Here is a 21,903-nt window from a genome sequence, read left to right as displayed (position 1 = left end):
AGAAAAGAATGGTATGAGTTGTTTAGAAATTGTATTTTTGAATCCCATCTATATTTTAGAAACGTAAATGTATGTATAAAATTAATAAGTTTGAAAATATTAAATGAACTTTTCTCCTTCTCCACTCTAAAATTGCACTTTTCCACTACCTCTGGTATCTTTCCCGTTACATCTTGAGCATCGGAGCAAACCACAAAAGTTCAAATCCATTTCCCATCATTTTTGTTTCATTCTTCAATATTCCAGACAATTGTAATCATGAGTAAGAGCTTCTGCACTGACGAGAATTCGTGGTAATTTCCCTTTTTGCAAACTTCAATTTCAATTTTAGTCGCCTTGCTCTCTTCTCTTGCTCCACTAACATAGAGAACTATAAAATCTTTGATGGTTCAGTCCAACACCCATCCAATTTTCAAGTTCAAACAATCATTTTGTTAAAGAGCATTCTTGGAAGATTGGAGTCTCGTGAAGACAATTCAATTCTGAAAATATCCGCACAGGAAATGGAATACAAAGAAGTTTTTGAAGGAAGATTTAAAATAAAAAGAAATGTGGGAGAATTCTGCAAGTCACTTTACAGAACTGCGCACTTTTAATGAGTGTACACACTACATTTTTTCTACAGAAAATTTCCACAATATTGTCCGAGAAAGTAGAGCTTCTCGTCATTTTCTTCCCACATGACAGCAACAATTATTTTCCTTGAATATGATCTTCCCCACACCATGACCGACCACAGTGCTCATCAGGAAAATATGGCGACTGATTAGCTCAGTCAAGCGAAACATTTTATTTCTGACTGAATATCCAAATTCTCAAAATCTTCTGTTCTCTAAATATTGGGTGCTTTTCGATGCCCTTTGTAGACAAATCAATGGAAAAATTGTCAATTTCTGAAGGCAGTAATTCTCAAAATCTTCTGTTCTCTAAATATTGGGTGCTTTTCGATGCCCTTTGTAGACAAATCAATGGGAAAATTGTCAATTTCTGAAGGCAGTAATTCTCAAAATCTTCTGTTCTCTAAATATTGGGTGCTTTTCGATGCCCCTTGTAGACAAATCAATGGGAAAATTGTCAATTTCTGAAGGCAGTAATTCTCAAAATCTTCTACTCTCTAAATATTGGGTGCTTTTCGATGCCCTATGTAGACAAATCAATGGGATTTTTTTTCCTTTTTTTTTGGGATGAAAAAATTCGCAAAAAATTTTCCCGTGGTGGAGAGTTGAACTCAAATTTTTCCGTGGTGGAGAGTTGAACTCATCCTCGTGCTTGTCACTAATTTTTTGATTAATTGCGATTTCAGATAAGGGTTAAGAACTAAAAGTCAAGCTGTATCGACATTGGATCGCGGTTGAGCGGTCGCAGAGTGCACCGGTGGATTCGAGAGAAGTTAAGAAGAAATCGAAGGTGAGTGGGAATAAGAGAATAAGCTGTCTTTTTTTAAACTGAAATTGTCGAAAATTCTGAACTCTTTTCCATATATTTTCCAATATACCATAGATCCGCCAAGGTCAAAGACTTTCAAGTCATAATCGTAAATTAAAACGTCTTGTCAGTTGAGCCAACAGGATGTGTAGTCAGCATTAGTGTCAGAGATTATATATCAGAAGCGTGTGATTCGTGAATAATTTGCAGCATTGATGACGATTCAGTTTGTAGCTGGCTGGAAGATGTTTTCTTTTTCTATAATAGCTTGGCAAAAAAGACCAAAGGTGTAGGTTCTCGTCTAGGTGTAAGTAATATGCTTTCTATAAACAAATACACGTCACTATGATTGCTTTGATAATATGTAAACTGGAAATCACTGGACTTAAATTATAGTCCAAAAGGCTCATTTGGTATTGAGACGTTTTGAAACGTTTTTTCAATTTTTTCTAGTTTTGAAGTTTTGAAAAAAGGAATCATTTCAGCTGAAATCTCAAATGCATTCAACGTGTCAGTGCCAAAATAACTAGAAAACTTTTTATTGAAAATTTTGGTGAAAAAACGTTTAGAATTTATTTTGAAAAGATAATGTGTAAATATCCTACTCTAAAAAACCTTATAAAGCACCGAACGACATGAAAAAAAATCAAAATATTAATACTAATAATACTAATAACTTATTCGAATATCTAATTGGTCCAATTTTACAGTAAGGAAAAACAAATTGCCTTGTGGGATATGAACTTTTTATTTCAAGCGTTGCCTTGTTTTTTCAACAATACTATTTTTATTTAAGGCTTTCCGGTTAAATGTGATTAAATAAATAAAATGTGGAATTATTTCTTATAACAACAAGTACACAATGTTTTCCACTCACAGAAAGCGGTATATCTGATTTTCGGCAACTTTTTCCTCTTGTCTGAAAATGTGGCCCTTCGTAGTGTCTATTTCCATTCTTTTTGAAGTTTTCATATTCCGTGAGACATCTGTTGACGTGGCAACTAGAATACTTCCTCTTTGACAAGAATGTGTTAATGAGCTCAAGAAAAGCTATTTTTGTTCGCTTAGTGGTCTCTTGCAATGAAACAATACGCCGAATGTGTTAATAAAATTTGTTTCTAATTCAATTAGATATTTTCACATTGAAGATATTGTAATAATTGATCTGATAAAAGTACTGGTTTATTGTGTTGTGCTACAAAATTTTGCTCTGAGTTTCCTAACTAACATTTTGGAAAAAAAAACGTGGATGCCTAAAATAAAAGGTTCACCTGGGGAAATAATCTTTAAAGACTGGACTAAAGATTGAATGTAGACATTTTAATCTCAAAAATACTAGTCGATATCAAATTAATTATATGCAGTTTCGTAAATATATGTTTTGATGCAATTACTAAACACATGAGCACTCAAATACATGTGATATATAAAGTAAAAACAGGAAACCGGGGCATTTCCTATTTCCTTGTGTCTTGATTTTCAACTGCCACCTCCTAGTTTTTATTCTCGTTCCAATATATCAGAGGAGCCAAGTTTTCATTATTCTATTTTTCTTACTTTTCTTTTTTCTTTGTTTTCCGAGAAAAGTCAAGAAGACTCCTCCCATTTTTCCACTTCTTTTTTTGGGACACCTCTATCTGATCAATGAACTTTTGGAATCTACGGTAGTCTACGATGGGCGGGACTTGAAGACTCCTTGACTTTTAGAATTAAACAATTCTTATTTCTTCTGTGAACACTTTTTATTATTTCTTGAAAACTCAAAAGAACTAAAAAGAATATATCAAAAGGTAAGTCTAGTGTTTGAACTTTGTCTATTTCTGGCAGAAACCCTTGACCAAATAAGGATCACTTACATTCACAATCTGAGAGTTTAGGATTACGGAAATTTATGAGAGTTTGTGTCTAGCTGTATTTCCTTATTTTGTTGCACTACAAAGTTTTATTTGAAATTATAATATGAGGTGTTTCACTAAATAAAATGATTTTTAGCCTAGATTCTCAACATGAAACATTCTTAAAACTTTGTCCTTCAGGGTCCTTTTTAGAAATTTATTTGGATTCAACAGAAGGAAATTTCAAAATAAACATAACCTGCCTTATGCCTTCTTATAGACATGGCGGTCTCCTTCTTTTTCTGCATTTTTTGGATTTAACACTTTTTCACTTTTTTCTTTTTTAATTAATTGATTGAAAATTCAATTCAAATATTATAATTATAAGTTCAGGGGAACTTGAAATAGGTCGCTACGAATTTTGGTAGGCAGGCATTTTTTGCAAACAAGATTACTTTTAGAAATTTAAACAAATCCCAGTGTCAAAGGAACACTGTTTCTTTACGTTTTTTTTCAGTTTTACTACATTAGGACCCTCCGAAAATTTCCTTAAGCCTATAATCACAGTCTCTTCAAATCCCTTGATACCACCATTAGGATCTTTGCCCAATTTTCCAAATGTTGCAAACCCCACGTGCCGGCAGAAAAAACTTTTTTCCAAAAAAAACTTTTAGCCCTCATCCAACAAAAAAAATCCCAGTACTTTGTCCATTGACCCTCATCTAAAATGTGCAACACTGCACGTTCAAAATTCGATTTCCGAACCCAATTCCATCGTTTCTTTCTCATCTTTGAGATCCACTAAACACATATATATCTAAGAGTTTACACAGAAAATGACGGAGGATATTTGTTATATTTGCTAACTTATTGGCTCTACAATTTTGCAAATATCATGTAGGAGACATTGTATTGCAAATGTGCGAAACAATTTCTCGGAAAATCAGGAAACTTAGGAAATTAAAATGAAGTTTTTTGGAAAAATAACAATAGAAAAAAAGAACAAAAAAGCTCTAAATAAGTTCATTTTGAAAAAGTATGAGAAAAAAGAAGACGCCCTTCTTCTTCCATTTCCGATGAACTTTTTTCTCCCAAATGTGCACAGCGTCGGTTTGCTCCAAAGTAATCTGTGTCTTCCATTTTCAATTTCCGCGAATTGACGATTCTTGCAACCTTCTGCATTCTCCTTTCTCAACTTTCCTGAATTCATTTTCAAATTTGCATCATTTTAAATTGTTTAATTTTTCAGTGGAAATTTGTCATAGTTTCGTCATAAAGGCTTCATAGTTTGTTGATACTATTGGAAACCCAAAATTTGAGAGAAAATTTAAGAGATATTGGGCAACGAGAGGCAGTCATTTTCAGTTTTCGCATGACTGAACATTTTTTCAATACTTACTTTGTAAAAATGCTGAAAATATATTGTACAAGTTTTTAGTATTCAGTAGGTTGAGCAGTAAGTCAGTAAGGTTAAGCCCGTTAAAGACATAATTAATTTTTCAGAGGATCTCATAAATTTGAACGCAAGTCCTCCAGTGAATACAGAATAAAACCAGAACTGCTTAATCTAGACTTTTTCCGGCAAATGATAATTTTCTTTTGTTAACCTCGAAAGTATGTAAAAAAGTCAAACATGTATAAAGTTGCGTATATTTTTCTAAATAGCTTTCTTCTACTTTTGCTCTTTGTTGTCTTCAAAATATATCAAAAAATTTAGAGAAAAGTTACGAGGCGAAATAAGGAGGTAGGGATTAAATAAGACGAATGAGAATGGATCAAATGTTTCATTTCAACAACCACCAACGTGTTTTTTGTCGTTTTCTTTGGTTTTTGGCCTATTTGACGAGTCTGCAGAAAACCCAACTGTTGAAGAAATCTCTGAAATACTGCATCTTCGAATTCTGTAATTTCGCTTTTCGTTCAGCTTTTCCCACCACACCTTTCTAAATGAGTTGCATTAATGCAAAATTCCAACTCAATGAAAATTAGCTTTTTTTTCTGTTTTTGCAAAATTAAATTCTCACTCAATTTTTCTGAATTTTTCCTCGGTTTTATCAAAAGTTAATATATTTGTCCCGTTGTTTCCAAATATCTCCTTTTAAAGAGCACATTGGCTTCACACAAAATAGTCTCGAAAGTACACAGAAACTAGTTAAGTATCCGATTTCGATTGTACATCTCGAATGTCATGACTTTTTATGCATCCTAGTGGTTTCATAAAATGAGAGTAGAAATAGAGAAATAGAAAGCACGAAAATGCAAATCGGAAACTTTCCATTTTAGGTGCAAATTCTCTGACAAATGTGCAAAAAGCGGAAGTTAAAACACATTTCTATATTTGTAAAGGATATCTCGTGCTTTATTTCTAGTTGAAAAACTTTAAAGTCAGAAGTTCCGTTTTGTTCTCCGTTATAACTATTGTTGAAACTTTTAAAAAGTACATCAAAATTCAACGATCGCAAGTTGGAAACTTGATAAGTTGTAGGTTTGCGTCAGGACATATTAAAAGTGTTTTATTGAAAATGTAGATCAAATATTCTAGATGCAAAAATTGAATTTCTGAAATTGAAAATCACAAATTAAAACAGAGTAAAAACTGATCCACTCCCTTCTTATAAGGATACTTTTTTCCAAAATTCAATTTTGCTCCGAAACGTTTTGCAAAAAAAAATTAGAGTTTTTTTCAGAAACAATTAAAATCTCCAGCCAACATAATAGTTCTATGGCATAGTTTAAAAAATTAATATTTAGTACAAATTCGAGTTGAATAAGTCAAAAAATCAAGATTCAATGTTTCAAAGATTTCTCGCGAAACCTTATACTTAGATGCACATCTTATTTACATCGATGTAGATATGTGCAAGAAGCGGAACATTACCAAAAATTACATTATGCTTTAAGGTGTGATGCTCAAAAAATGTTTATTTCAAGAACATTTCAAAAATGAAATGTTTAAGAACTTCTGACTTGACCAAAAATTTACAAAACCATTTTGATATGAAGTTACGATCATTTATCATTGAAAAAATTACAAAAAATATAAATTCTGTACTTACAGCTTTTTTCAAGTTTTAGCTATGATGAGACAAAACGGCTATTCTTTCTGTATTCGTTTCGAAAATACCAAAAGAACCAAACTGATCAATGCTAGAAGCCTGGTCTACCCCAAAATTTTCCTCTATCCTAATCATCATTTGTCCCTTCTCTGTCCCCTTGGGATCCCAAAAGTCTAGACGTTCTTTGGTGGAATGCACGTATTGATAGACCGACAAATGCCAGGGATCTTTTTGTGTCTTGGTTTGATACATGATGAGCAATAAATTTTGAAAAAAGTAGGGAGATATCTCTCTTTAAAACAAAATTGATGAGCTGGAACATAACTTGTCATACGTATTTTCGTTTTTGAAAAACATTTTGTAACTTCCAATATTAACCGTCTTGAATTAAAAACTGTTAGGCCTGTTTTTTGCGTATAAACTTCTAAGTTAGATGCTTTAACTTCTAGAAAACAATTATTTTTTCTTAAAAGCTTAAGGTTTAAAAACCTAAACTTTTTTCATCTGTAATTAATGTTGATCTACGTCTTTAACTACTTAACTGTGGTCAAAAACAGGAAAAAGTGGTGTGTTCACTCACATGTCCTTCTTCATCAGATGCTCCCATTTCATCGTATCTCAAATTCCAAACATCAGCCCCTCATTTAGACAAAAACTTTTTTTTTTCCTTTTTTCTCGATCTATTAACGCTTCTCTTTCTATTTCGATCAAAATTTGCTGATTCACTTTCCTCGTCTTTTCCTTATTACCACAATTTATTTGTGGGGGAGGCAAAGAGCTTACTCCGTCGAGCCATTTAATTATACGATGAGCTTAGCACTTTTCAAAAAGGAAAATCGAAAAAATAAGGAACTCCAGTAATCTAAAAGGTCATACTGATTTTCACTTTGGAGATTCAGGCACTTTATTCTAAAAAATCATAAGATGATACTTTCTTTGTTTGTATTGCGGAGCCAGAACACAAAAGTGTGAGATCCCAGAGTGTATTCTAAGATCTAAAGAACACCCATCGTTTTTTTTTGAAATCATGTATGAACTTGTGATTTGATTTGAAAAAATACGGATACATAAATAACTAAACTGAATTTATAATGATTTGAGTGCAATCATCAGGGGTGCACAAAAATCGAACATTTTTGGAATTTCCTTGGTTTAAAACTCTTGCAATTGCTAGTACAGTAAACGCAAAATCTGCGAATGTTACAGGTTTAAAAAAAATTCCGAACAAAAAACATATAATGTGAAACTAACAAATTTTACATAGTTTTCTGGCAGTTTTGTCTAGACCTTGGCAAACTGACATTTTGAGCTTGAAAAATATAAACTTTGCAACATCATTACGTATTTATCAAACTTATTCTTCCGCATATAAATCGACGTCTATATCTGAGACAAAAGGGGTTTGATTTTGTCTGAAATTCACCAAGAAAAGATTTTTCCTGTTTTCTGGAATAGGAAGAAAAAACAAAAATCATTGAATGACAAACTATCATTTTACCAACATTTAATTACCTGCGTACCTTTGAAACAATTTAGCAATTTTTATAAACATTTTATGATTATTACAGTTCTTCCTTCTTTGTTATAGTACATTGTACCCCATCACTAAATTTCCTTCTTTTTATGGACCTTCTAATCTCTTCCGTTTCTTGTCAATTTTTTCCCAGCGCACTTTCTCACTAAGCCTTTGTTTTTGTTCTTTTTCAAATTTTTCAAATCTCCGCCCGTTTTCATGACGTCGCATTTCGAACTTTTTCAGAATGTTCAAATTTTCATAATTTCCAAATCATTATAAGAAATCTGATCCCAAAAAAGTTGCCAAATACTTACATGAATTTTTTCTTCTTTCATCTCATTTTGCACACACACAAATTCGATCATCCTGTCTCTATTGCATTCCCTTAACTTGTGACCTTGTGAATTTTATGGCAAATTCAACAAATTCTCAACACAACAACGTGATGTAAAAACGTGAAAGTGGTACAATACAAGAGTAGACACAAACCTTTAATTGAAATTGATATAATCTTTTTGAGGATCCTACAGACATAGTGTGTGTGAAGATCCGAGAGAAGAAGCGAAACTTCTCATTTTACGACCACCCTTTTCTCCCTTTCCATGTGTATGCTCCTGTGCCATCCCCGTTAAGAGCTCCACCCCTCATTCGACGCCTTTTTTTGAGAGAGAAAGAGGCACGCACGCAAGCAAAAAAAGAAACTATTGTGTCGTGAACAGCAGTTTTGCAACTGAAATTCATAAACTCAACTTTCTATTTTGATCCCATAACTATTCAACTGTGTCTATATTGAACTAGCCTGTCCCAATTTCTGAAAAAAAATGTGCGACGATCACCTGGATGTCAAACTCGTTATTACGGTATGTGCTTTGTAGAAAAGAAAAAAATTAAGTAATTAAAAAATTGGACAGTCTAAACTGTTTTATCATTCATTATATTTATCTGACCTACAAATTTTGGCAAAATATTAGCTATTTCTAATATAATTTACGGTGGTTTGACTATATGGGAAATTTGGAAAAATAATATTTTTGTTTCTTCTTACTATTCCTTCTGTTTTGAAACCAATATGTTCGACTGCCTAGCGCTTCTTTTTTTAAAAATTAACTAGTTGAAATAAGGAGGATTTAATTGCCGATTGCCTAAAATTTTGTAAACTGGCAACTGTCAAAATTGCCGAATGACGGATGTTTTTTACTCCTCCTGAGTGAGCAGTTGACATAATAAATAACTAAATCTACACGGTGCAATTAAAAATACGGGATTGAAATAAGTGGTTGGTACGTACTCCTGAACCTGCCTGGTATCCTACGCTTTTAATTACAAAACTTTAAGAATTAATCACTTTGTGGTACCTTGATATCCTAAAAATAGAATTTTTCCAAATATTGCATCCAATTTGTCATTCCAATGGCTTCCGTATCCCATTCTTTTCTTCCTGCTTTTGCTCCTCTTTTCCCATATATGATGAAGAACATGGCTCCAATTATCTCGTTTTTCTTTCAATCTATTGTATGCTGTGACTGCAACTCCATGACTGAATTGACATATATTTAGCCTACGGGCAAGATAGAAAAAAGTCAAAGGTAAACATGTCACGTGGAGAAGAAGTAGATATGAAGAGAGGCGTGGGAACATAGATTTTTCAAACAAAATGATTTTCAATCTTTTCTACTCCAGGTTTTGCGGACAAAAAGTGGTTCCCCGTTTGTTGCGAAAAATTTTGCATGAGTCACGGAGGCAGAATTGGTTAAACTGAGGATCCAAGGTTCTTTGGAGTTTAAAAAGCTTGAGAAACAAGCGGTGCAGTACACAAGAATAGAAAATTAGATGCGAGACTATGTGTAAAAGTAAACTTCGAACTAAAAAGGTTTAAATTTCCACAGACAAGGAAGAAAAAAAGAAAACTTTGACACCAAAAATATCTTTCTTGAAACCCAATTTTAACACATATTCATTTCCATAGAAGTATATATGCCTATGCGGCTGTCACAATTTTTACTGGCATACGGAGAAGCATACATCCTATAAATTTGGAAGTTTTTTTGCGACTTTTCATAATTTACTTATTTTTTCCGGAAAGTGAGCGTATATCTTGGAAGATTTATGAAATGTTTTCAGGATAAAAGATCACCGAACGATTTGTTCTTTGCAGCTAACAATATGATCCGAGTCTTTTCCTGTACTTGGACTGTAGGCCCAATGTAGGCATAGGTCAGGTTTAAAGCCGATAGATATGAGTATTGTGTCTACATATAAGCCCTATCAACACTCTAGCTCCCCTCGCTCTTTTGATTTCAATTTGCCGAAACCCACTAAAATCTAAAATTCTTTTCAGGAGATCGAAGATATGGCGCCTGCCGCAATTTCTTGGTACAGTTTCACACAGGAGGAGAAAAATGATCTGGAACATTCTTGGAATCTTGTCGAAGGAAAGAAGAATCACATTGCTTGCGATATATACGAAATGATTTTTAATCAGGTACTCAAATTTCTGAATTTCCAACAAAAATTGAGCAATTTTAACTAGATTATATTTTCAAAAAATATCGTAGTTAACAACGCCAAAAATTATATTATACAAATTTGGTTTCCACTTGTCATTTGAACTGATACTCTAAACTACGATCTGATCAGAATCTCGTAAAATATGTTGGTTGAAAGTCTGATTTCTGGATTTTCATGTTTCTAACACCACTAGTTGGTCATCTGGATACAGGAAAAGTAAACTTCAAGGCCATGTGACTCTTCCAACTTCTGTCAACATTACTCTTTTTGATTACTTGAGAAGCCACGGGGACATTCTAATTTCCCGTCTATTTAATTTTCCCCTTTTTTGATACAAACCAATTTCCTAATTTTTCCTTGCAAAAGTGATCAGAAGTGTTTTTGTTTCACCAATGACCTCTATCCTCTTTCAGTGTCCGGAAGCGCGTCGACTTTTTCCGAAACTGAAGTTTGTTGGTTCGAAACCTGATAGGAAAAACAACGAATTTGCATTTCAAGCAATGAGATTTATGCAGGTATTAGACGGAAAATGAGAATTTTTCAAATACCATTTTTGTATGCAGGTTATCGAAGGAGCAGTAAAAGCACTTGACCATTTAACTTCCCTCGATGTTATTCTGGATAATTTAGGCAGACGACATGGGAAACTTGAAGTTAATGGAAAATTCAGGTAAATGAGAGTTTATGCTTCTGGAAGACACATTGAAAAAAACACCAAACTTTTCATATTACCTCTGATACGTCACTATTGCTCTATTTTAATATCTCGATTGTTATTGATTTTATCAAAAAATTTATAATGTGCCAAAGATTTTTCTGAATCAATTATTTATAAGTGTTCTGCAACCAAGATATGAACAGTAAAAGAAGATTAATCAGGGTGCGAACCTGATAGGAAAAAACTGCAGTTGAAATTTATTTCAATGAAATCTCTGACATTGAAAATGTAAAAATAAACTTCAAAAAATCGAAAACCTGACCGATCTGTAAGTGGGTTTTATGATATATTGTGTAACACTTTTTTTGCAGTCTATAGAGTTTTTTGTTAATTAGTTCTCGATAATTTTCTGCCGCAAACAGATACTTTTTCGAAAAAAAAATCCCTCAAAATTTTCAGCAGACTTCTCCTGGTAATTTAAATCAGAAGTCATGAAGACTACATAAACGTTTCTGGTTTCTAATGAGATTTGAGTTTAGATTTTATGTGTTCACACGATGTTATCTAACTTTTGTGGTTAGCTGACACAAAAATCGTGATTTGTGAGTCTGAGAACTCTTTTTCTACTAGTTACCATGATTCACACTTGACTCCCTTACAAATTATAATTTTTCAGATCATATTACTGGTCAGTATTTCTCGAATGTTCTATTTATTGCCTCCGTCACGCATTTTCAAAAAGAATGAACGACAAAGAAGTAGATCACGTCATTATTCTATGGCGATACCTTCTTCGTGACGTTATGAAAAAAATTAAGGTGAATTGAATTCTCTATTCAATATGGAAAATACCTTTCTATTTTCAGGCCGGAACAACAGCAGACATAGCTCACCGATTGCATCAAATGAGTCTGGACGATTCAAGAAAATATTCTCTTCCAGCTATTCAACATAAAGAATCAAATGCATCATCGGCAAATGTATGTGTTTTTTTTGATAAAGAATACTGTCAAGAAACGTCATTCTAATTGGGATTAAATGAATTTTGGAGAATAATGAGTACTTATGTATGAAATAACCGTACCTCACAATTTTTATGTGGATGTTTCTTACAATTTTAGAATGTATTAGAAATGATTATTTTCTGGGCATAACCCATGAAACCTTTATATAAAGAAGCCATTCTCAGCAAATTTAAATGGAAAATATACTCGAAAAATTAATTTGGACACAACAGATGTTACGATGATTTGTTGAAATTTTGTTAAGAAGTGAACCAAAACTTGACAGATTTTTATGATTTTAAATTTTTTAGCTATTTCTCAGTTTCTACTTGGATTTTACTGGTGAAATTTTCAAATATCTTTTTTTTCTTAAAATGTTTTTCTAAATTTTTAAATTGAAAATCAATACATGTTCCTGTTTTCTTATGTCCTTTGTCCTAACTAATTCCAATTAATTTTTCTTCAGGACAACACAATCTCTAAAAATCGACAGCGCTAACATTATTCTACAGATATTATTACAGACCGACTTTGACGATATTCTCTGAAAAGTTCAACGAATCTCATTTTTCTTCATTCTCTTCATCGGCCATTTCCACCGAAATTTCCGGGGCTTCTATCTCATATTGTGGATTATTTTCCATTCACTCAATGTTCTTTTATTTAATTTTCTGATATTGATTTACAATTTATTGATCATTTTTGATGACGTTTTTGAAATAAAACAATTGATAAAATATATACAAATAACTTTCAAAATAAAAAAAAATCAAATTGAAGTTTCCAATTTCATTGGAGTATGCTCATGTTGATAACGTACTGATTCTTCGAGTTTCTTTTTTTGACTTTCTCGACGGACCTTTTCCAGTTTTTTATCTCTGAAAAATGACTTTTTTACTACTGGCAAAAAAGAAAGAAACACTACTGTTTTGGAATGCTGAGTTCAGAAGTTTTCCAACACCAGAGATAAATGCAGTAGACAAAACATAAAATCAATGCAACGGTAACAACGATGATAGTCAATATAACTGAAAACGAAATTATATATTTCATTGATTTGCCTTTGTTAAACTTACTGCCCAGAAGAAGTGGAGTTGGTGTTGCAACTGGGTGGCACGACATTGTCAGACTATAACAACGACTGTTGTAGAAACAATAACTACGACGATAGTAGAACCGGAATGAGCATGCTTTCTGAATCAGAATTATACATGAATGAACCCTCGACTGACATAATCTTAATTTAATTTTAATTTCCCCGTTAATTTTCCCTGTTAGTTTAACAGCATGCCGCCAATTTTCCGGACACTGCAAAAAGTATCGGCATTTTTTAATAGACCTTGGTTTAGATACCTCAATATTTATTCTGTAAAATTAAAAAAAAAACCAATGGCGTGTTATTTCTTTGAGATAAAAATAAATTCTGAAAAAATTCAGATCCTTAACATTGATAGTTAAAAAATAAATGAGCTCTATTGAAAATTTTTGATTGGTAAAACTAAAAATTTTACTGTTTCAAACATCATTGTTAGTCCCTGGCAATAAGTTTTGGAATTTTTTGATTTCCCTACTAATTATTTTCTCAGGAACTCAAAATCTATCTGTTGAATTGTAAAAAAGAAGGAGAAAAGTCATTTTCAAAAAAAAACAAATGTTCATTGTACTTTTTCGTATCCTCAATATCTGTTTCTTATTGTCCCCCAAGTCTAAACTCTACTTTAAATACAAATAAGGTCTTGTTGATCTAGAAAAGTGCTGCGCAATAGAATAAAGATTAAGATTATTTTCCAAATGTCATCTATTCTCATAAAATACTCACATCATCGTAAAAGAAAAGATCGTCAGATGGGACACGGCACTCGACGTTAGTTCTTGATTTTATCAAATACTCATGTGGATCGATTGAGCATTCCATTGGAGGACTTTGACAGTTTACTAGGTTTCCATGTAGTTGATGGATATTTTGGTCAACGAGACCCTGAAAAATGGAAATTAGGAACTGGTAAAAGGCAAATTTCCTCGTAGGCACACAGGTATGCATTTTTTAGCCTTTTTTAGCATAGGGTTTCCCCCGCATACATCATCTAATTGCGATTTGCGATGTGGTTCGTTTTTTACATTATAAAGTTGATTCTGATCTTTCAATAATCCCTTATGCTTTCTTAATATTCTTGTTGGTTATTTTATGTTTATTACACTACATCAAAGACGAGTGACCAATGGTAATTTTGCCGTGGATGTAGCATTGATAGAGTTATTCTAATCGAATCATGTTCGACTTACATCACTTTCAGATCACAATTTAATCGACTTTCCGGTGACAGAATTAAAGTACATTTCAACTCAAAATTTGTAGTCGATATCCGTAGTTGCTCATTCTCAAAAGTTTTAGATTCTTAGTTATTTTAATCAAGCGGAAGCAAACTGGTCCAATACTTCTCAAAATGGCACATCACATCTTTTTCGTTTTTACTTTGACCCATTAATCTAAAGAGTTCGTACTTAATTTACTCAAAAATATAAAAATAACAAAATTTTTTTAATTTTAGAAAAGACGCTTCATTTCAAGAAACTTTAAACTACATTTACCCCGAGAACAAAAAGAAACATTCTAGCCGCAATGAAACATTTTTATTGAAAACCACCTGCAAATCTTTCCAGACATGATTCGTGAAAATTTTCCAAAACAATTTGAAACTTTACCTATAAAATGTAAACTTATTGGTCATTAAAGAGCACCTGGGTTTCATATGATTTATGATTATGAACAATCTGAGTTTTCGACCTTAAAATGCTTTCATACTAATCAGTCTACAAATAAGCGGGCCTAGAAGTTTTAGAAGTTTGACGGAAGTTTGGGATAAAACGGCGCTTTATTTTTTGGGTTCCTTGCGGGAATTTCTCGGAAATTCGTTGGGAAATTTTACGACTTTTTCATTAAATCCTGAAATAGCCGGTAAAGTTGCAAGATGTCGGAGCATACAAGATGATTGTGCAAATAAACCCGTTCAAAAGGTAGTTTCTTCCTAGAGAACAGAATTTTTCCCGGCAATAAATATTTTCGCTAACTCCCAAAATTACGTGCACCCAAACTTTGCGTCTTCTGCTCGCGTACACCTAAATGAGGGAATTAATAAATTTCCATGTTCAGAGATCATTCTTTTTTATGTCGAAGTTATTTCTTTCATCGGGTTTGAGCTGGAATTATGTAAATATCCTCTGACAGATTTTCATCCTAAATCCCTGTCTATATGGATCAAATTTAAATGACCTCCTCAGTTCCACAGCTTATATAAAAACAGGTGATTTCAAAGATTATATTGTTCACATTTCGAATAATATTTTTCCATTTTCTGACTTCACAACCTTTAGTTCTGGAGGTACTAGTGTCTGACAACTATATAGAAATTTCAGGTGATATGAAATGTTAAAAGATATTCAAAACTAAGTATTTCATGAATGAGTGATGAATGCCAAAATATGTATATGAATTTTAAATATTTGTAGTTTAGGTTTTGAATTTTGAAATTTTTTAAATTACAACCAATAGCCCATGCAATCATTTTTTGTTATTCTACAAAGAAACTTGTTGTGTGATGTTTTCGTTCCAGTATTTTAAATTAAAAATATTTTAAATTTATTTCATTCAAATTATTGCAAAAATATAAAAAATTGATAAAAATTTGATTTTTCTCTCGGCTACTGATAAGTTGAAGCAAATTTTTGAGCACCTCTACAATAAAGGTCTGAAGGCTTTTTTCTGACCAATACAATTTTTTTTGTATTTTCCACATTTTTCAGATGAAGAATATTTGAAAAACATGCCAAAATCACTTTTTTCCTAATTTTATTTGACTTTAGTTTGAAGTTCAGATCAATCACAAACGAAATATCTGATTTTTTGAAAATTGATTTTTGCTCAATGCTAACTTGGTCTCAGAATTAAATACCTAATTCAATTTTCCTACTCAAATCTCGTTCAGTAAGTAAATAAATAAACAATTAGTCGGGGGTTCAAGACTAGAAATCATTTATCATAGAAAATCCAATCAATGTTTTCTTCTATACTCACGTCAATTTCACAAGTGTGAAGCTGTTCTCCTTGTTCACTGTAATCTAGTTGAATGTAAGCCTCGATGAGATTAGCTGCGACTAAACTGAATACGAACACCCGGCACAACATGTCGGTGACGGTTGAAAGAATGAATCATGTTGGGCTCTTGATGATAGTGTTTATCACATTCTTGCATAATTTTAGTTTTATGGTCAGTGAAACAAAAGAAAATGGAACATGAAATGATGGTGTAAAAAGGGAAAAATGAACAGACCCTGACACTAAAAACTAGAGGATCAGGCTGAGGTAATATTAATGCAATGGATTATAAAATTAACAACTCACAGTTTAGAAAATAACCCGCAAATATCTGAAGTTAAAACTAACTAGGTGGCGACAAAATCAATAAGACAATTAATTAAAATATTGAGATCTATCAAAGAGAACAAATTTTTAAATTAATCAAATAAATATAACAGAACAAAAATCAATATTTCAGAAGAGATGTCCCAATTGACATCATATCCGTTTTTGCTAACGTTATTTTAAAAATCCTTTGTGGAAGTTCAACTGGTTTTACATCAAAAATGTTTCCATTCCTAATTATTGTTCCAATAAGTGCTTTCGTCGCAACAAGATGACTTCGTCCCAGACGCCGTGAAAATGTAAACTGAAATATAAGACGATTTAGTAAATCGGGATAATTTGATAAACTTACAAAATCTTCTGAGCTGTTGATCTCCATTCGTACTGAGCATTTTTCGAGATCTGCTTGTGTGCAGGAATCTTTAAAAGCAGACTCAGGGCAATGGTATGTCACATCATTTGTTGTAGAACATTCATCGATTTTTACATTCTGTAAATTCAATTATCATTATTTTTGAAGTTTACTGCAAGTAAATTCATAAATTACTATTATTAAATTAAAAAAACAAAATTTCCTACGCACGAAACATTTAACAAAAAAAAGAGTAAACTTATCCCACTCATAATAGAAATAATTGCATTTTCGTCATTTATCCCACTCACCCTCCAAGATTCAAGATCATCCTCATCTTTTCGAACTACCCAATGCTCCGGAACCTCGAGATACGAGAATTTGTTCATGAAATCCGAGAAGCTTCCTCCGTCCGCTGCCTTTTTTAGAATCAATGTGGTTGGTCGATCGAAGCAGATCTAAAATTAGAAACCACTGATTTCAACATTTATTTCAATTGACGTCATTTAATTCCTACCGATTGTTCATCCCACTTGAGCAACATATTCTCAAGACGACTCTCGACCCCGTGAGCTGTATGTACCCATGTCATCAGGAATTTGATTGTTTCCGGAGGATATTCTCCGAGGGGTTTTGGGCCAGAACTGCCAAGTCTGGAAAAAAAATCATTAGGCACGAAATTCAGTTTTCACTCTGCTTTTTTAAAGTCTCAGTTTTTTTTTCAAAATTTAATATTAATTTCCAATAAAATAGCATGGATCGTAAGAGTCTCAAAAATAAGCACGAAAATAATTGAACCTGTCAATCAATCTCATCAATATCTTATATAACTATAAATAGAAACAGTTTTTTTGATATGGTATGAAATGTTTCCACAGATCAAAAATTTATCAAATTCATTGAGTTTCCATTGAGTGTCCGGCGACTATAAATTGTGAACCGATCATCAATTTTTTTTCGAAAAATAAAGGCGGTAATTTTCGAAAACTATTTTTAAAAAGAAAAAAGATTCCTGACCACCACCGCCGCAGTTCTTTTATTATTTTGTTCAATTTTTTAGTCAGGCGGACGTCATCACACCTTTTCATTCTTCCTTTTTTCTTGAATAGCTTATTCTCATGTATGTATGTGTCTCTTTTTGTCCTGAACTTCTTACAGATCAGGCACAACAAATGGTGGAACAAGACAAAAGTGTAGGTGTGAGACGAGGTGCAATATGATGTGTCCAGTTGTTTTTCGGAACGGCATGGTAATTTTCTTGTCAATGTTTTTTTTATTTTTAAGCTTGCTTAGAATAGATAAGCAATTTTGTTGGAGATGAATCCATTTGTGATGCTTTATCTCAAGGACTTAGTAGCTATTTGTCTGTACTGAAAATCTCTACAATTTATATTAAACTGACAGATTTTCAAAATTGTGTTAAAATTTAACAAATTTTTTTTGAAATTTTAAAAGATTCATATAATCTTCAGATCATCATGAATCACGAAAAATGCTTACCGCTTCCAAACACGATGAGGCATCACTGAGCAAGTATTCTGCGTAACTATCACCTTGCCAACTGTCTCCGAGAATATTTCTGCAGCTGTTGACTCGACAAAAAGAATGATGGCTAAGTAGGGGAACATCTTGACCACGGAAATGGAAAAACTGAATTTGAATAGTGGACGAAAGGAAGATGGGAGGAGTAGATTGTCCAAGAATCGAAAGTTCACGTCTTCTCTTCTTGAAGGAGCCGCCTCCGATCCGATGGGCGGAGTCTACTAGCCGCTTTTACTCTGAGCAGTTCGAGCAATAGAAAAAGGGAGAAGACGTTGAAGAGAGAGAGAGAGCAAAGACGTTAAAGTGAACAAAGACAATGTACGGTAAGAAGAGCTAAGATCTTGGGAGTACAAAGAACAAGATTATCTCGAATGAAGATAAGTGCCGGATTACAAAGATAAACAATAAATGGACCACTTGTTCATTCAAAGACCATTTGAAATGTGAGAAGTGAATGGTTTAGATCATGCTTTTCATGTTGCGTGAAATTTGACCTAAAGTGGAAAATTAAAGGGCAACTTTCGAAAAAAAAGTGGGCGAGGGAAATGTGGTGACGTGGGGAAGAGAAATTCCTGAATTTTTCAGATCTAGACAAAGAACTCCGTTCAATTTGTGTTGATTTTGATGCAAGATGTCAGTTTCAGATGATGTTAGTCTAGGGGGTCCATAAAGTTTTAAAAATGACTCATGCAACAAACCAAAAAGCTTTCTTTTTTGTTGACAGGTCCTGATAGGCCCGTAACTCAATTTTCGATTGAAAAACTTGATAAATTTTTTAAGTGACTGTTTGCAAAAAAAAGTTTTTCAAATATTTGTTTTTCGGTAATTTGACAACACGAACGTTTTTCGACAAAAAGTTACAAGAAACCTATGTACCGTCAACTTTTTCAGCCCACAAATTGCCACCCCTTCCAGAGGTTCACAAAAATACTTCCCGTGTATAAATTAGGTTAAATAAATTTCAAGTACCGAAATTGATAAAGTTACAAGGTTGAATGTACGAAATTGTTTACATTGAACTTTGCCCTGAGTTACTCAAATGTCAAATGTAGACTTTAATTTTAGGTTCATATTTTCATTAACTACTTTCACTAGACGTCGACTGGTACTTAAAGTTATTTCTGATAATGTGTTTGTTACGTAATTCTATCCAATTGCATCACTGACGACAATATGCAAAACTAGTTCTATGCACATTCAATTCTTAGTTTTTAAGTACATTGTGTTTTTTTTTCTGGATTAATTAAATTTCTGGGGCATGTCTATTTAAGAACGTGCGATTCGAGGAAATATGTCTCCAGATTTCTGGTATATGAACTTGTAATGATTTCATTTTTGCGCGATTACTCAAAATATTCAGCAAAAGTTCATGTTTGTTTCGTTCACTTTTTCAATCCATCACATAATCCAAAAACCCTTTTTTGTCTATCAAGAATTTAATGAAATCTCAACCTTTGCAAACGCCTCCATTTCCGAAGGTCCCAAAGTCCCAAAAGGGCTATCATCATTGTTTTTGCGTGGGAGAATTTTGATCATGTACCAAAAAATGTTTCAATTGTTTCAAACTCTAAAAACCCAACACTTCCGTCCTTTTTTTGCACAGCAGGTGGTTTGATCTGAAAAGGTCATCGCCTACACGTAAGCGTCAGAAATGAATCCGCAACCAATTGCGTAAAATTTTGGGTTTTTGCAGGTCATAAAATAATTGGTCTGTTGAAAATAGAAATAGGAAGTTGTATGTCACTCTATTGTCAACGAACATCTAGTTAAAGGATAGAAAACGAATGAAGGTTCGAGAATCTTTAGACTTTCTAAGAACGATTACTTTTTAGATTTTAACTTTGAAATATATTTTTTTTGATTGGGAATTGTTTCGAAATGTCCTAAATAAATGTTTATACTGTTCAAACGAGCAATAATCCAAGTGCACCAAGTTAAAAGTTTTAAAAATGAAATCAACTAGTTTCAGCAGGTGATATATATTAATACTAGTTTAGTTTTGAAGAAATTTATATGGAAATTTGGAAGAAATATTTGTGACGCAAGTTTTTTTTCTAATAAACAAAATAACGGAAAAAGGGCATGTATAGCTTTTTGACGAATTTTGAGATTCCCATAATTGTGATGTAAATTAGAGAAAACAACAAAAATCGTGAAATGTTTCAAATCACAATTTTCTTACCACTTTGTTGCGGAAAACCCCGGCTATTGTATTATAATGACCAAACATCATTGCTATAAAAAAAAACTAAAACTGTTTCTAGAAATTATATGATTTTTTGAATCTACTGCACCATTCTATAAGTTGTTGCCAGTTGCAGAGTGCACTGTTTTCTAGAAAAAAATGTTCCAAAAATCGCAGTGAACTTTGCCACGAGTTGAAAAAGATTTCAATAAGACGAAACTGTGACAATTTGCAGGGTTTTTTTCGCGCTTCTCCTCCTTTTCAGCGTTACCCAAAGAACATTTAAAAGAACGACGAAAAAGTGCGCTGAAAAAGATACGGTTTTTGTCAAGTTACTGGGGTGATCTCAAAATTTCATCCAGTAAATGCTCATTTCAGACTAGTTAATCAAGTAAGGATAAAAAATATTTGTAGTTATAAATGATTAAAACTTTTAAGAAACAAACCCCGTCTAGTGCAACATCGTGTTCCAGAAACACGTGGACAAGTTTTCACCCAGAATAGTTCTGAATTAGAATTTCCTTTCCACATGTGCCATCGTATCTGTCCTTCCGCTTTGGTCACTTCCTTTTTACATTTAAACAGTGTCATCAAGAAAGTTCTCCAATTACTATACCGAGCGTCCCCGCCAGGAAGTCCCCCCCAAAATGTAAGCTGAGACTTCAAAAAGCAGCATCAAGCAAAAAACGAGTTGCAATATATTTTCTGGTTGACTTGGTTTGGGTCAACGGTCGACAAAGAGTTCCCGAGAACCCAGTTAAGTGAAAGATATAACCAATAACCAATTGTATCGGGACAAAAAAACAAGCTAAACAAGTTGAGGGTGTATAAGGAACTTTTAGTTGATTTCCGGAGACCCGGAGGCCACTTGACCGAGAGAAAATGAGTAATAGTGAAACAAAAAGTTTGCTTTTTGATTCCAGTGCAGTTCATAAAACACATAAAATATGGTTATACCTCAAAGTTAACACATGCTTTAAGAATACGGTCCCACTAAAAGATCTAGATCATTTTTTGTTTTGCAAAGAAAATCATATGTTTCGTGTAGGCGAAATTATGAATCAAGGAGCATGAACTCAGTTGGGCAAATGATTTGAATGTTGATAAAAATTTACAAGTGCGCAAACTGCATTTCATAAATATTTTACAAACCGCGAATCACCTGTGGTGTCTACCTACAATGAGAAAAATAAAAATTACAGACTACTTTCTAACGTTCAATCTACGTTCAAATAAATACCATTCATTTTTTGTTGTTGTTTCCTTAGTAGGAGAGTGCAAAAGTCTAATCAGAAATGAGCTTATCATGTGTAATAATCTTGATAGAGGTTCAAAAGGTTCAATATTTTTAATTTCTGATCATATTTGGCTTTTAGTTATCAAAATGTGTTAAATAAATCTT

At 32.9% G+C, this 21,903-nt stretch overlaps 3 protein-coding genes and 3 non-coding genes across 9 annotated transcripts; 3 read left to right on the top strand and 3 right to left on the bottom strand.

Moving 5' to 3' along the window:
- Positions 1 to 1,314: 1,314 nt before the first annotated feature.
- On the top strand, positions 1,315 to 12,746 carry glb-19 (Globin domain-containing protein; the record flags this gene model as incomplete). Of its 4 annotated transcripts, none has more annotated exons than NR_131602.1 (7): positions 1,315 to 1,407; positions 10,171 to 10,314; positions 10,754 to 10,855; positions 10,904 to 11,010; positions 11,675 to 11,816; positions 11,865 to 11,978; positions 12,527 to 12,550. NR_131602.1 is itself a non-coding variant. In NM_001268567.3 (7 exons), 7 exons carry the CDS (start codon positions 8,654 to 8,656, stop codon positions 12,548 to 12,550), a joined length of 672 nt encoding a protein of 223 aa, NP_001255496.1. The 4 variants fall into 4 exon arrangements, 2 of the variants coding, with proteins under 2 accessions (NP_001255496.1, NP_001255497.1); NR_131603.1 differs by lacking the exon at positions 1,315 to 1,407 and adding an exon at positions 3,172 to 3,215; NM_001268567.3 differs by lacking the exon at positions 1,315 to 1,407 and adding an exon at positions 8,371 to 8,692 and having other exon boundaries at positions 12,527 to 12,746.
- Positions 1,460 to 2,743, bottom strand: K08C7.10. The gene is made up of 3 exons (NR_131604.1): positions 2,697 to 2,743; positions 2,303 to 2,426; positions 1,460 to 1,663 (listed from the first exon to the last, which is right to left on the bottom strand). It is a non-coding gene; the product is annotated as an Unclassified non-coding RNA K08C7.10 (non-coding RNA).
- Positions 12,678 to 16,185, bottom strand: F56C4.2 (uncharacterized protein; the record flags this gene model as incomplete). Its single annotated transcript, NM_069565.4, has 5 exons — positions 12,678 to 12,880; positions 12,928 to 13,030; positions 13,079 to 13,196; positions 13,822 to 13,980; positions 16,075 to 16,185. The coding sequence occupies 5 exons, from the start codon at positions 16,183 to 16,185 to the stop codon at positions 12,772 to 12,774; spliced, it is 600 nt and encodes a 199-aa protein (NP_501966.3). The 3' UTR covers positions 12,678 to 12,771.
- 21ur-13774 lies at positions 13,558 to 13,578 on the top strand. Its single transcript, NR_056562.1, has one exon.
- Positions 16,186 to 16,233: 48 nt separating the features above from the next.
- On the bottom strand, positions 16,234 to 18,513 carry F56C4.1 (uncharacterized protein). Its single transcript, NM_069564.6, has 5 exons — positions 18,275 to 18,513; positions 17,292 to 17,427; positions 17,086 to 17,232; positions 16,775 to 16,912; positions 16,234 to 16,726 (listed from the first exon to the last, which is right to left on the bottom strand). The coding sequence occupies exons 1-5, from the start codon at positions 18,400 to 18,402 to the stop codon at positions 16,544 to 16,546; spliced, it is 732 nt and encodes a 243-aa protein (NP_501965.2). The 5' UTR covers positions 18,403 to 18,513; the 3' UTR covers positions 16,234 to 16,543.
- A 3,069-nt stretch (positions 18,514 to 21,582) lies between these two features.
- 21ur-11084 lies at positions 21,583 to 21,603 on the top strand. The gene has a single exon (NR_056561.1).
- The last annotated feature ends 300 nt before the right edge of the window (positions 21,604 to 21,903 follow it).

This window comes from Caenorhabditis elegans, chromosome IV (genome assembly GCF_000002985.6).
Source record: "Caenorhabditis elegans chromosome IV".
Classification (NCBI taxonomy): Eukaryota; Metazoa; Nematoda; class Chromadorea; order Rhabditida; family Rhabditidae; genus Caenorhabditis; species Caenorhabditis elegans.
This window is presented reverse-complemented; position numbering and strand designations above follow the sequence as displayed.